Here is a 13380-nt window from a genome sequence, read left to right as displayed (position 1 = left end):
AGAGGGAGGGGGACGGGCCCCTGGAGCTCCTCTGATTAGAGCGTGTGTCTGGATCTCAACATGAGAGGGCCGGGCCCCTGGTGTCCTTCTGATGAATGTGTATGTGAGTCAGTGAGCGAGTTTCTCAGCATGAAAACGGGCCCCTGTGATGTTCAGTGTGTGTGTGTGTTTCTCAATGTACTATGTGTGTCCTCAATCTGAAGGGCAGTGGATATCCTTTGTAATTTTTATATGCAATGGATGCTAATCTGATCGCATCCACCACAGTGTAGTGACAAATAGGGGTGTGTGATATTATCATCTACAATAATAATAATCATAATTGTTGTTTTAATGACATTATCATCAATCACTACACAAAAACAAACAAACAAACAAAAGAGTCCAAAAGCATTCACTTCAATAAATCGTGTTAAAATTATGTCCTTATAAATATCTCTGTATGTTTATATATATATATATATATATATATATATATATATATATATATATATATATATATATATATATATATATATATATATATATATATACTGTACTCATAAGGCCAGACAGAATCTGTGGACATTTTTTGCTATTTCTCCACAGAATTGTGTTAAAAATCTGCGGATTTATGCGGAATTATTTTGGGAATATCGTAACTAAAACCTTAATATATGAAATAAAAAGTAATACCTTTTTTGCTTTTATTGAATGTTTACAATGCAAATCCAATTAGATCCACTTTATTTGATAAAGAAAGCAAGTCTCTCATATAATATATCTACTAAAAGACAGAAAATATTACTTTACAAACTGTACTGTAAATAAATCATATGAACATGTTCATATTAGTCAAGAATACTAATGAAATTGGTTTAAAAACTGAATAAATTAAAATTTATACACATTTACACTAGAAAATAAACAGAATCAATGATGGGCTAAAAATCTGCATAAATCTAGAGAATTTTGCACACGCAGATTCCGTGTGGGCCTACTCATAAGTAGGGCCAGACGGAATCTGCGGATGTTTTTTTGCTAATTTTGGTAAAAATCTGCAGAAAATCTGCTGAATTCTGTGTGCGCAGATTCCGTGTGGGCCTACTCATAAGATATGATATAGAGTAATCAATATTTGAAGTAAAATTTGACAGGAATGGGTGTTGTTGAATAGACAGCTTTGAACCACTAAAAGTAAAATAGCTTTGTTAATATCACAAGGCACAATTACTGTTTGTTTTCTAATGTTAGCATGCTAGTGCAGTAGCAAATTTGACATAGATATATACAAGCTAATATTGATTGAGTTATATCTTTTGACATTTTCAGTTTTGCCAACCATAAGACTTACAAAAAAGCCAAACGTTTGTATAAACCGTAGTCTCTCGCTATGTGGTTCACGTTTCACGCACTCGCAGTTTCGTGGATTTTTTAGTGCAATTAGACATGCGTTTTTTTTGTTTGTTTGTTTTTTTTATACAGCGCCTTGTGTTCTGTGTCCTCATTGTCTGTAGACCATTGTACAATACAGAATATATTCAGCTTGCCAAATCAACATAAATCTTTGAACGCTAGCAGTGTGAATTGACGGGAATGAAAGGATGCAAAAAGGGTTGTAACTGTACGCAGCAAGACCACCGTAAAGGGGGTCACACATCGGATGCTCTGTGCCACGATGCTTTCGCCACTTCATGAATTTTGTGTTTTTTAAATTAAAGGCAGGTTAAATTACAGAAATGTACCATAAAAAATGGACGTTAAATTACAGAAATTTACCATAAAATAATGGATGTTAAATAACAGAAATTTACCATAAAATAACGGATGTTAAATAACAGAAATTTACCATAAAATAACGGATGTTAAATAACAGAAATTTACCAAAAAATAATGGATATTAAATTACAGAAATTTACCATATAATAATGGATGTTAAATAACAGAAATTGACCATAAAATAACGGATGTTAAATTACTGAAATTTACCATAAAATAACGGATGGTAAATAACAGAAATTTACCATAAACTAACGGATGTTAAATTACAGAAATTTAACATAATATAACGGACGTTAAATTACAGAAATTTACCATAAAATAACGGGTGTTAAATTACAGAAATTTACCATAAAATAACGGACGTTAAATTACAGGAATTTACCATAAAATAACAGACGTTAAATTACAGGAATTTACCATAGAATAACAGATGTTAAATTACAGAAAGTTACCATAAAATAACAGATGTTAATTTACAGAAATTTACCATAAAATACCGAATGTTAAATTAAATGGAAAAACTTATAGAGTAAGAGCACGGTGGCTCAGTGGTTCGCCTCACAGCAAGAAGGTTGCTGGTTCCCAGCAGGGCCAGGTGGCGTTTCTGGATGGAGTTTGCATCTTCTCCCCGTGTTTGCATGGATTTCCTCTGGGTGCTCCAGTTTCCCCCACAGTCCAAAGACATGCGCTATAGATGAATTGAATAAACTAAATTGGCCATATTGTATGAGTATTTGTGAATGCGAAAGTGTATGGGTGTTTTCCAGTACAGGGTTTCGACTGTAATGGCATCCGCTGCTTAAAACATATGCCGGAATAGTTGGCAGTTCATTCTGCTGTGGCGACCCCTGATAAACAAGGCACTATGCTGAAGGAAAATGAATGAATGAAGTTAGAGTAGTAGAACAACGTAAATGGTATTTTCTTGTAAATTTATACTCCAATAAGATCAGAAGGAGGTATTCCAGTGGTATATCATAATTCTACATTTTCTACATCTTGAGAGTGAATTTTCCATAAGCAGCCTGCTTTACATTCATAGTTTGCTAGACTACAGTAGTTAATTTTACATTAGTTGAACAGTCTTCATTTGGCTAGGTTTGTATTCAGTGCATAATGCAGTTTGCCAAAGCATGTTAACTGTTGACAAAAGCGGGACATTTTAACAAAGAAAGTTAATATGTATGTAGCTGGAAGCTGCTTGTGTTCGGAAATGCTGTCCTCCCCCGGCAGCATCCTGAACACTGATGTTCTGCAGGGCGGTTATAAGACCAAACAAAGGCTCTCCTTTTTGCTGTCTCAATGCAAAACAGACCCATACATGAACTTGTCCTCCGCTTAATCAGAATACGCAGAGACCTGCTGCAGCGACAAGATAGGGAAACATCCTCTTTAATCAATACTCTTCCTGGCTGTCAGTGATTCCTCGTAAGAGAGGATGTAGCACTAATTACAATTAATGATTGTAAGATAGTAGTGATTTGGGTTTCAGCTGGAGTCCTCCTGCCCAACCCCGGCTCTGTTGGCATGTTAATCAATTGGTTTATTGTGAAGAGCAATTAGGGGCTGTTGGAAGCAGTTGTAGTCGACTCACGTAGCTCGCAGAAACGGGCCAGATGCCGATAAAGTTACACCTTCACCACGGGGTCTAACCTGACAGTTTCTCTTATGAAGGCGGGTTCATTTCTGTCAAATGCTTGTCTGATTGGACAAACAATGGGAGCTCTGCCACCTACCCATTACCCCTCACCCCCCTCTCTAAACTTTCTGGCTCTAAATCATTTTTATTTCATTATGTGGCCGATGGGCATGTTTCCGAATGGCTGTTTTGTGGATTTGGAGACAAACGGGGTACAGATCAACTAAACACCGCTGCTTGATGCGCAGAGGGCTCTGCCAGACGGAAACAAGAAGTGACTATAATTGTGTCTAAGTGCTCGCAGGTGGCAATGTTTACCCACCTTACTCTCAACAGAAAACATTGTGTTATGCAAACTTGCTTAAAATAACCAGTTTCGTCTTGCATGAAGTTTCCTGCTGGTCCAGGCTTATAGAGCAAACAATTGCTTGAATCTGGCTGACAAGGAGTCTTACTTAATAGTTAACAGTAAAAAGTCAACTGTATTATAGTTGATGTACAAATTTTGAATAGTGAAACCACAAGGGAGGTGGGTATACTAACATGAATATGCATCAGGGTCACAGGATCAACGTAACCCCTATTGTATTCTTGAATTCACTTCTAAACTTCACTCCCAGCCAGTTCTACTCCCAAACAGAATTGCAACCCACATCTCTGGCAAGGAAAGGGAGATAGTGAGGGTTGCTTGCACAGATTTTACTAGCTGGCCTCTAAAACTCACTCCTAAACCCTACTTCCATTCAGGTCCCAGACCTTTTTTTTGGATTCCAACCAACATTTCCAGCAAGGGAAGCATGTGCACTTTACAAGGACATTAATGACTACAGCAGCAAGTGTCAGTCATTATTGTGCCTCTTGGATCTAGTGTAGTGAAGTTTACTTCCACACCTCTTAATAACCTCACTCCCAACCGAAACTTAAGACCAGGAAAACCTCATCAGCTGTACTTGTCTTGCTTCAATAAAGATTTTGAACCAGCATGAAGGTTGGGATAGGCTGCTGTGGTGGTCATGGAGGAGTGGAGAGCATGAGACTGATTCCTGTGACGCTCCAGGGACAGATGAGTCTTGCTGACATCCAGCTTCTTCGGCCTCCCGCGCCTAGACTGCAGCTATGCACAAGACGTTTGGCCAGAAGAGAAATGGTCCTGCCCAACTGAGCCTTGTTTCTCTCAAGGTTTTTTAATTCTTCACTTCGTCAATTGGTAAAGTTTTTTCCTCGCCGCTGTCGCCACTGGCTTGCATAGTTCAGGATCTGTAGAGCTGCACATCGATGGATTTGCTCTTCAGTGTTTGGACTCTCAGTAATGAATATTAAACCACACTGAACTGAGCTAAACTGAACTTAAACTCTAAAAACTGACCTGTTACTGTTTCAATTTACTTTAATCTTCTATGTGAAGTTGCTTTGACACAATCTACATTGTAAAAGCGCTATACAAATAAAGGTGAATTGAATTGAATTGAAATGCATATACATGAACCCTAAGTCCAACTAAAGTAGCAGGCCTCCTTTACACTCATCCCCCAATACACCACTCCGTCTGGGTCATGGCACCAATGTAAACCCTCCAGCATCACATTCACAGCTCATACTATCTGGCCTAATTTGTACTCATGCCTAACTGGGACACCGACCCTTATAAGCCCATCAATTATATCTAGCCACCCCCACCCCAAACAAGAACCAGCATGTAAATTCATGATCAGGTCCCATAACACTCATGCTGCTGTGATGATTGGGTTTAGGGTTAGGGTATGTGTAGAGTGTGAAGGTTGGGTTAAGGTTGGGATAGGTGTAGACATTAATAACACACAATGTAATGGTTAATTTAATAACTATGTATTGGACATGATCTAGTACGTCATTGAGCTACAAGCTGTAGCTATGACACACTTAGTAAATAGGGTACACTAATAAAGACATTTATGGCAGCAGCCCATAATCAATTGTTTGTCTCATAGAAAATTGAAGTGTGCATGCAAAACTCCTGCTACCTGGATAGCAAAACTCAGCCCTCTTAAGCGCACACCTATTTTGTGTCATGGCATCAGTGTAACCCCCATGGATTTACTTTTCTGCTCTGAGCAGGATAAAAATGGACATCTCCAGCAAGGGAAGCAGATGAAATAACAAGGACCCTCAAGTCCATAGATCCTAGCATTAATTACCAGTGCACCTCTTGATGCCAGGGGAGTGAGGCTTTTTTAAACAGCTGCCATCTTTTACAATCATTCCCCTAAACCCAACTCAAATCCGAGTCATGCCACCAACATAACCCGTCCAGCTTCACCCTTTACTCATACTAGCTTGCCTACTTTAAACTTACTGCTAAATGGGACACAGCCCAAGTATTAAATAATAGGTGTTATCTACCCATCCCTTCACCAAAAACCAATGTGCGTACCAAGTGCGTACACTAACAAGGAAACATAGGATCGCAGACCATAGGAGTAAAGTTGCAAATTTAGTACTAGCTGGGCTACAAAACTCACCCCCCCCCCCCCCCCCCCCCCCCCAAACCTCACACCTATACCAGTCACAGCACCAGTGTATCCTCTATGGATATACTTACCTGTTTTAAGCAGGATTGAAACTGACATCTCCAACAAGGAAACCAGGAGCAATAATAAGGACCTCAAGTTCATAGGCCCTAGCATTAATTACCAGTGCACCTTTTGATCCCAAGGGAGTGAGGCTTTCTCAAACAGCTCCAATCTTTCACAATCATCCCCCTAAACCCAACTCAAATCCAGGTCATCACACCAATGTATCCCCTCCAGCTTCACTCTAAACTCCTACTAGTTTACCTGTTTTACACTTCTAAATTGGACACAGCCAGAATATAAACTCATGGGTGTCATCTACCCTTCCCCTCACCAAGAACCAGTGTGGGTACCAAGTGGGTACACGTACAAGGAAACATAGGATCACAGGCCAGGGGAGTAAATGTTGCTTGCAAAATTTGTACTAGCTAGGCTACAAAACTCACCGTCTCTAAACCTCACACCTATACCAGTCACAGCACCAGTGTAACCCCTATGGATTTACTTACCTGCTCTAAGCAGGATTGCCTAGCATAAATTATTAGTGCACCCCTTGATGCCAGGGGAGTGAGCCTTTTTTAAACAGCTCCCATCTTTCACAATCATCCCCCTAAACCCAACTCAAATCCGGGTCATGGCACCAATGTATCACCTCCAGGTTCACTTTTTACTCCTACTAGCTTGCCTACTTTAAACTTACTGTTAAATGGGACAGGGCCAGAGTATATAATCATAGGTGTTATCTACCCTTCCCCTTATGAAGAATTACTGTGGGTACCATGTGGGTACACTAACAAGGAAACATAGGATCACAAATCAGGGGAGTAAAGGTTGCTTGCAAAATTTGTTCTAGCTGGGCTACAAAACTCACCCCCACCCCCCCAAACCTCACACCTATACCAGGCACAGCACCAGTGTAACCCCTATGGATTTACTTACCTGCTCTAACCAGGATTTAAACCAAAATCTCCAGCAAGGAATACAAGGCCCTAAAGACCACAGCCCCAGCATCAATCATCAGTGCACTTCTTGATGGCAGGGGGAGCAAGGCTTACATCACGCTCACCTCCCCTAAAACTTCACTCCCATCTGGATCACAGCACCAATATAACCCACTCGGGTTCTAGTCATGTGATTCTAATTGGCATGGTAAGTGGGCCATTAACAAGCACACAAACGACCATTAATGTGAGGAAAATGGTGAAATCAGTATTGGCCACAAAAGCGCCCTGATGTAACTCTCAAATGAAATCTCCAATTATATTTCAGATCACTGATATTCAACCTTTTTAATTTTAAAACAGATGAGGAAGATTTTCTGTAAATAATGAGAGTTATGGTTATTGAACAAGATGTGCAGGGAGATTTTTATGACTTTTCCTATTGTGAGAAACAGCACAGGGATTTGTGTCGTTTTTATCAGGAGTTTAAAGAAAAACTGAGAAACTGATGCTTTAATAATGCAGCCTTATTTCAGAGTGCTTTAATCGCCGATATCCCATCAGTCAGCAGCACATGTAACTACATGATTTGACTGTACAATGTGGAAAGTTCCGGCAGTATCACAGTGATATCTATTGAACCCAACAGGAGGCAGCAGAACTGAGCGACTGTGATAACTGAGACCACTGACGCTCCCTTTGAGGACAGAATCAGTCAGGTTATGCATAACAAATAGGGACGGTAAGCTGATCCTAGCCTTGAAAGATGACAACAAAGATTTCTAAAGGGAGGATGAAAGACTTTAAAGATCATATTGATGAACATCAGTTATGAAACAGGACGTTTTTTTTTTTGTAAAGGACTTTAAATCACAACCAAGCAGAGCTGTTAAAGGTGCAGTAGGTGATTGTCTTCAGGAAAATTTTTTGGTGTGCTCGTTGAAAGTATCTTCACATTCCCATAGTAATGATTAAAGTAAATTGTAAAAGTAAATGATAAATGTATTTATATGTGTTTTAATATTCTGGATAAGGGATACAACAAAAAAATGTTCATCCAATTAAATGTTGTCGGGCCTATTGTCTTTGAGCAAATGTAGACTTGTACAACTGTAGCCGTTCACGCAGATCTTTGCGTGTGCACACGAGAGAGAGAGAGAGAGAGAGAGAGTGACAGTAGTAAAATCAGATGCTGAATCAAAACTTGTTAAAATCCTGAATCAATATTGGAGTTACTTTTGCACGCTGGAGGAAGGATGACACCATGGCTGAAGTATTTTTTTTAGACAGGTAATGTTATGTTTTAAAACTCTTTAAGTCACGCAAAGCTTATGTAGGTTTTATTTTTACGAATGGGTTATATGCACAGAAGTGTTGTTCAGCCACTTAAATCTTCCGGCAAAAGATTGATGTGACTATTTTCTTTTTTTTTTTAAAACATTTATTTAAATATTTACAATGACAGAATAGGTGTCTTATGTCATCATATACAATAATATAGCCAACTATTATACAATCGTCCATCGGCTAGTAATTACAGTCTTTGGTGAAGGGTAAAATTAACAAAGAAAATTATAAATTTAAATAAAATTAAATAAAAAAAATTTATTCTTTACATAAAAAAAGTCTTTGAAGATACATTCTCCAAATACCCATAGAAGATTCCAGATATGACAGAAATCATCAGATTTCTGTCGCAAGTTATAAGTCTAAGGGTAAGAAAATGGCAATCTGATTTATCCACATATTGACCAAAGAAATGTTAGGAGAGGACCACAGCAAAAAAAAAATACATTTTCTAGCTAGATTTGTACAAAAGTGCATCACTGATTCTATTCCATGACTAAGGTGTAGAGAAGTCTTACAACTGAGAAGATAAATAGCTAGAGATAGGGCAAAAGGTTTACCTATAATCTTCTGAACTAATTTGTGGATTTCTTTCCAGTATGTCTTAGGCCCAATACCAATTCTATTTTTGTACCCCTTCCCCTTAACACTCGGTTTTAAGGGCCAAAATTTACCCCTAAGAATTGGAACACCACCACAACACCTGCACACGTCATCATGTCATCATGAGCTCTTGCTTCATATGAGATCAGATGATGGTGACTGCTGTAGTTATTCCAGTTGTGCTGTTTTTTGTATTTATCTTCAGGAAATCACCGAAGGCATATATTATGTTATCATAATGATCTAATGTGGCAATAAGATCGTAATGTACTGTGCATTTACACCATGGCCATATTCATCTATGAAAACACACCAAAACAACATTAACGCTATACCAGACACTTTAAAAAGCTAATTCCCAGCCACTAGACTTTTCTAACAGGATATTCGAGCATCATCGAGTGTCAGAATGTTGTGGGACTGCTTTACAGGAGTTATTATTAGGGATTATAGATGGCGAAATTTAGCGGTTTTTATTTTTTTGTTTTTTTTAAAAAGCCTGATGGTAAAACACGGACACGGTTATGAATATATTAAAACATATGCTTGTTTGTTGTAAAAATTCGTAATAATGACAAAAAAATACTAATTTGTGCATCTCCTTACTTCCGGGTGCAGCTGTGGCTGGTGTTTTCTGGGAAATTTTCGTACCCCTTGGTTTCGAGTGTGGCCCTGAAAAATCTTCGTTCGAAGGTGTATCTACCCCTTCCCCTTAGCCCTATGCCTTCAAGCTAAAGAGAATGGGACACCCTTACCCCTTCACGGGAATGTGCAAAACGAGGGGTAAGTGGAAGGGCTAAGGGGTAGAATTGGGATTGGGCCAGAATCATGTCACAGTCCCAGAATATATGCATTACAGTAACAATATTGGTTTTGCACTTAAAACAACATTGAGAAACTTTAGGAAATATCTTATTTAGACAGGTGTTAAAGTGGTGTTATTAGAACTGGTGTTAAATAAGTTCTGTAAAAGAATTAAACATTTTGCATGGTTTGATATTGTGGCACCGTTGAAAAACATGCCAGAAGCCATTCTTCTTCACTAAAATTTGTTCCACACTCTTTCTCCCTTGACTATTTTCAGTTTCATAATGTAACGTTTCTTTTTACAGCATTAATAATGTAGATTTTTATTTACTTTAACAACATAACATCAATAAATAGCGCTATTCCACCTGGCCTGCTTTACTGAGGTGAAGTTGGTTTTATTTTCACATTGGTTCATTTTTGAACAATGACGACCTGTGACATGCTCCCTATATTGTTTACCATGCTACTTTAAATATTCGGTCTGAAATAGCATGCAAGTATGGCTTAGTAATAAGTGTAATTCCTGCACGCCGCTGGACAAGCTCTAAGCATACAGTAGTTGCTTTAGGACAAAGAATGTGAGAGAGTGAAACCAGTGATCCTTGCATGATTGAAATACTGCACATTATGATAAGTTTTGCAGCTACACAACTGAAAACATGCTAGATATAATACAGCTTTTGTTCAGAATTGTGGTATCATAAAGTACTTTAAAGTATTCCAACTGCTGAATGACATGATCTAGTGGGTCTCTGTCATCTTTAATGTTCACGCTCATAATATCAGGAGGCCTGGCTTTGGACGGCAGGGGTGGGACTGTATTTCAAAGATATTATGCTAATCGGTTAGCATTTTGGGAGATCTCCTACTGCACCTTTAATGTATGCATACAGTATAATTAAAGTACACTATAAACCTAAAATAACAAAGGACAGGGATAAGAGTTTATAACAGAACATTCACACTCACTTGTTTTGGTGTTTGGAGCCCTGGAGATGTGCGTGATACTGCTCGATAGAGTTGAGGACCATGTTACAAACACTGCACGAGTAACTCCGGCGCAGGCCTGCAACACAAAAATAAAAAACAAATAAATAAAAAAACATTTTCATTTGAAAGCAAAACGGAAACATGTCCCTACAGAAATGCTCTTCAAATTGTTTTGTCCCATTTCTCATTCTCTTTTGAGCATTATTGATTGCTTTTTGTTTTTGAGATTGCCGTGGCTGGCAAAGAGCATAGAAATCTATATTTAATTCCTTGTTGGTTTTGTTTGAAGGCTTTATTTTCAGCGTGTCAGAAAATTCTCGCTCCTAACATGTCTTACTTGCAGCCTTATCAGAATCAGACGTATTAGCGGTTGCAGCCTGTTTTAGTCCTGATGGCCTTTTGATTTGGGGGTTCTGCTTCGTGATGGTCTTTTAGAGCGGAGGGGAGGGAGGGAAGCAGATGTGAGCTAATTAAAGGCTTTGCAGGTGGTACCACAAATACGAACAGCGACGGACCAAAAATAGATGGATTTGAAGAATGTGATTTGGAGAGACGTACTGTAGAACAGAACATGTGGAGAGGCCATGTGCGCTCTTTCTGGGCAATATCACTCTCAGACATCTGCAGAGTTATTTTTGATGGCAGTGTTGTCTGTTCCTCGATCTGCTCCAAAATAGGCTTTTCACACCCTGTGTATTATACCACTGCCACACTCACAACAAGAGCTCTGAAAACAGAAACTGTTCTCAGGTCAGGTGAAAGGATTGCATGTGAGTGAGAATTGAGGCTTGGTAAAACTGGAGTCATTTTCTCCATAGGGAAATTAGCTTTTAACATTTACTTATATACAAGCCTATGGTGATAACTGATGGTTTAAACATTGATGCTTAAATGTGTGTGGGTATGTCTTAAGTTGAACAGGTGGGTTTTTGGCAATATTTGTTTATTTTATGGCAGAAATCATTAGAATATGAAATAAAGATCATGTTCCATGAAGATATTTAGTAAATTTCCTAATGTAAATATATAGAAAAAATAAATGTTTGATTAGTAATATGCATTGCTAAGAACAATGATTAATTTAGACAACATTAAATGCAATTTTTTTAACCATCAGATTCCAGATTTTGAATAGTATTTTGGCTCAATGTCCTGATTTAATAAACTAGACAGTGATGAAAATGTGTTTATTTAGCTTTCATGTGATTAATAAATCTCAATTTCCAAAAATGGGTCACACATACTGTACACACATGCATGCACGCACACACAAGCACACACATACAGTATATACATAAATTGACCAATCAAATGCTCTCTAGAAGTTCCCGCCCCCTGCAAGACTTGCTTGAAATCAGTCATTTATTCACTGACTGTTTGTCTAAACTCTTGCATTCATTCGTTAATTTTCCTTCGGCTTAGTCTCTGATTTATCAGAGGTCGCCACAGCAGAATGAACCACCAACTATTCCAGCATATGTTTTAAGCAGCGAATGCCCTTCCAGTCACAACCGAGAACTTCTTCATGTTTATTAGTCAAAATAAAGTGCTGATATTTTTTTATTTATTTATTCATTTTTTAAAACTCTTTTCCTCTTTCTTTTTTCTTCTCTCGTCATTTGTATTAATGATGTATATATGCACATATGTATATATGCTGTATATGAAATGTACATATACAGATGTTTGATTAGACTTGTGGATATGTGGAGGTATAGATTACTCATGGAGGAATGTGACTAAGTATCTGTACAGTTGTGGATGTACATGTGCATATGTATTTACATTTCACATATGTTTATTTATTATTATTTGCTGGCATAGGAGGGATTTGGGGTTTGTTCTTTAAAATGTAAAAAACTTTAAATAAAATATTTAAAAATAAATAAAGAAATAAATAAAGAATGCAGAACCCTAAAAAGTCGAGATGCTGAAACATGCTGCATCTAGGCGAAAAATCCCAGCAGGCACAGGACATCAATATGATATCAGATTGACATTGCACTCCAACGTTGTGGGGATGTCGCATTTTGGGTGGAAGTGAAAATCAGGTTGACGTCAGAACCCAACATTAGTGTCCAACGTCAGACCGATGTCAGTGTCCAACGTCAGACAGACATTGCATTTTGGTCACTTTCCAAAGCAACCTAAAAACAACCAAATATTAACATCTAATGATGTTACAGCTTGACGTTGTGTGGACGTTACCACTATGGTGTCTATCAGACGTTGGATTTTGGTTGCCATACCTGACAATACATGTCAGTATTTGACGTCAACATGATGCTGGTTTAAGACATTGGCTTCAAGTTGGATTGTGGTCACTTACCCACACAACCTAAAAACAACCAATTGTTAATTTCTAATGATGTTACAGCTTGACGTTGTGTGGACATTACCACTATGATGTCTATCAGACATTGGATTTAGGTTACCATACCTGACAATAAATGTCAGTATTTGACGTCAATATGAGGTTGGCTTAAGATGTTGACTTGGTGTTGGATTTTGGTCACTTACCAACACAACCTAAAAACAACCAAATATCAGTGTCTAATGATGTTACAGCTTGACGTTGTGTGGACGTTACTATTATGACGTCTATCAGACATTGGATTTAGGTTTCCATACCTGACATTACATGTCAGTATTTGATGTCAATGTAAGGTTAGCTAAAGATGTTGGCTTGGTGTTGGATTTTGGTCACTTACCAACACAACCTGAAAACAATCAAATATCA

At 38.1% G+C, this 13380-nt stretch overlaps 1 protein-coding gene across 1 annotated transcript in view; it reads right to left on the bottom strand.

Moving 5' to 3' along the window:
* Positions 1–13380, bottom strand: part of zgc:171482 (zinc finger protein) — a 193498-nt gene that overhangs the window by 42586 nt on the left and 137532 nt on the right. The window contains exon 6 of the mRNA XM_056471557.1: positions 10620–10716. Within this exon, the coding sequence (XP_056327532.1) occupies positions 10620–10716 (97 nt within the window). The remainder of the gene's footprint in view (positions 1–10619; positions 10717–13380) is intronic.

Source organism: Danio aesculapii, chromosome 13 (assembly GCF_903798145.1).
Source record: "Danio aesculapii chromosome 13, fDanAes4.1, whole genome shotgun sequence".
In the NCBI taxonomy this organism is placed as follows: domain Eukaryota; kingdom Metazoa; phylum Chordata; class Actinopteri; order Cypriniformes; family Danionidae; genus Danio; species Danio aesculapii.
Note: the sequence above shows the minus strand (reverse complement) of the source record. Positions and strands in the feature narration are given on the sequence as shown.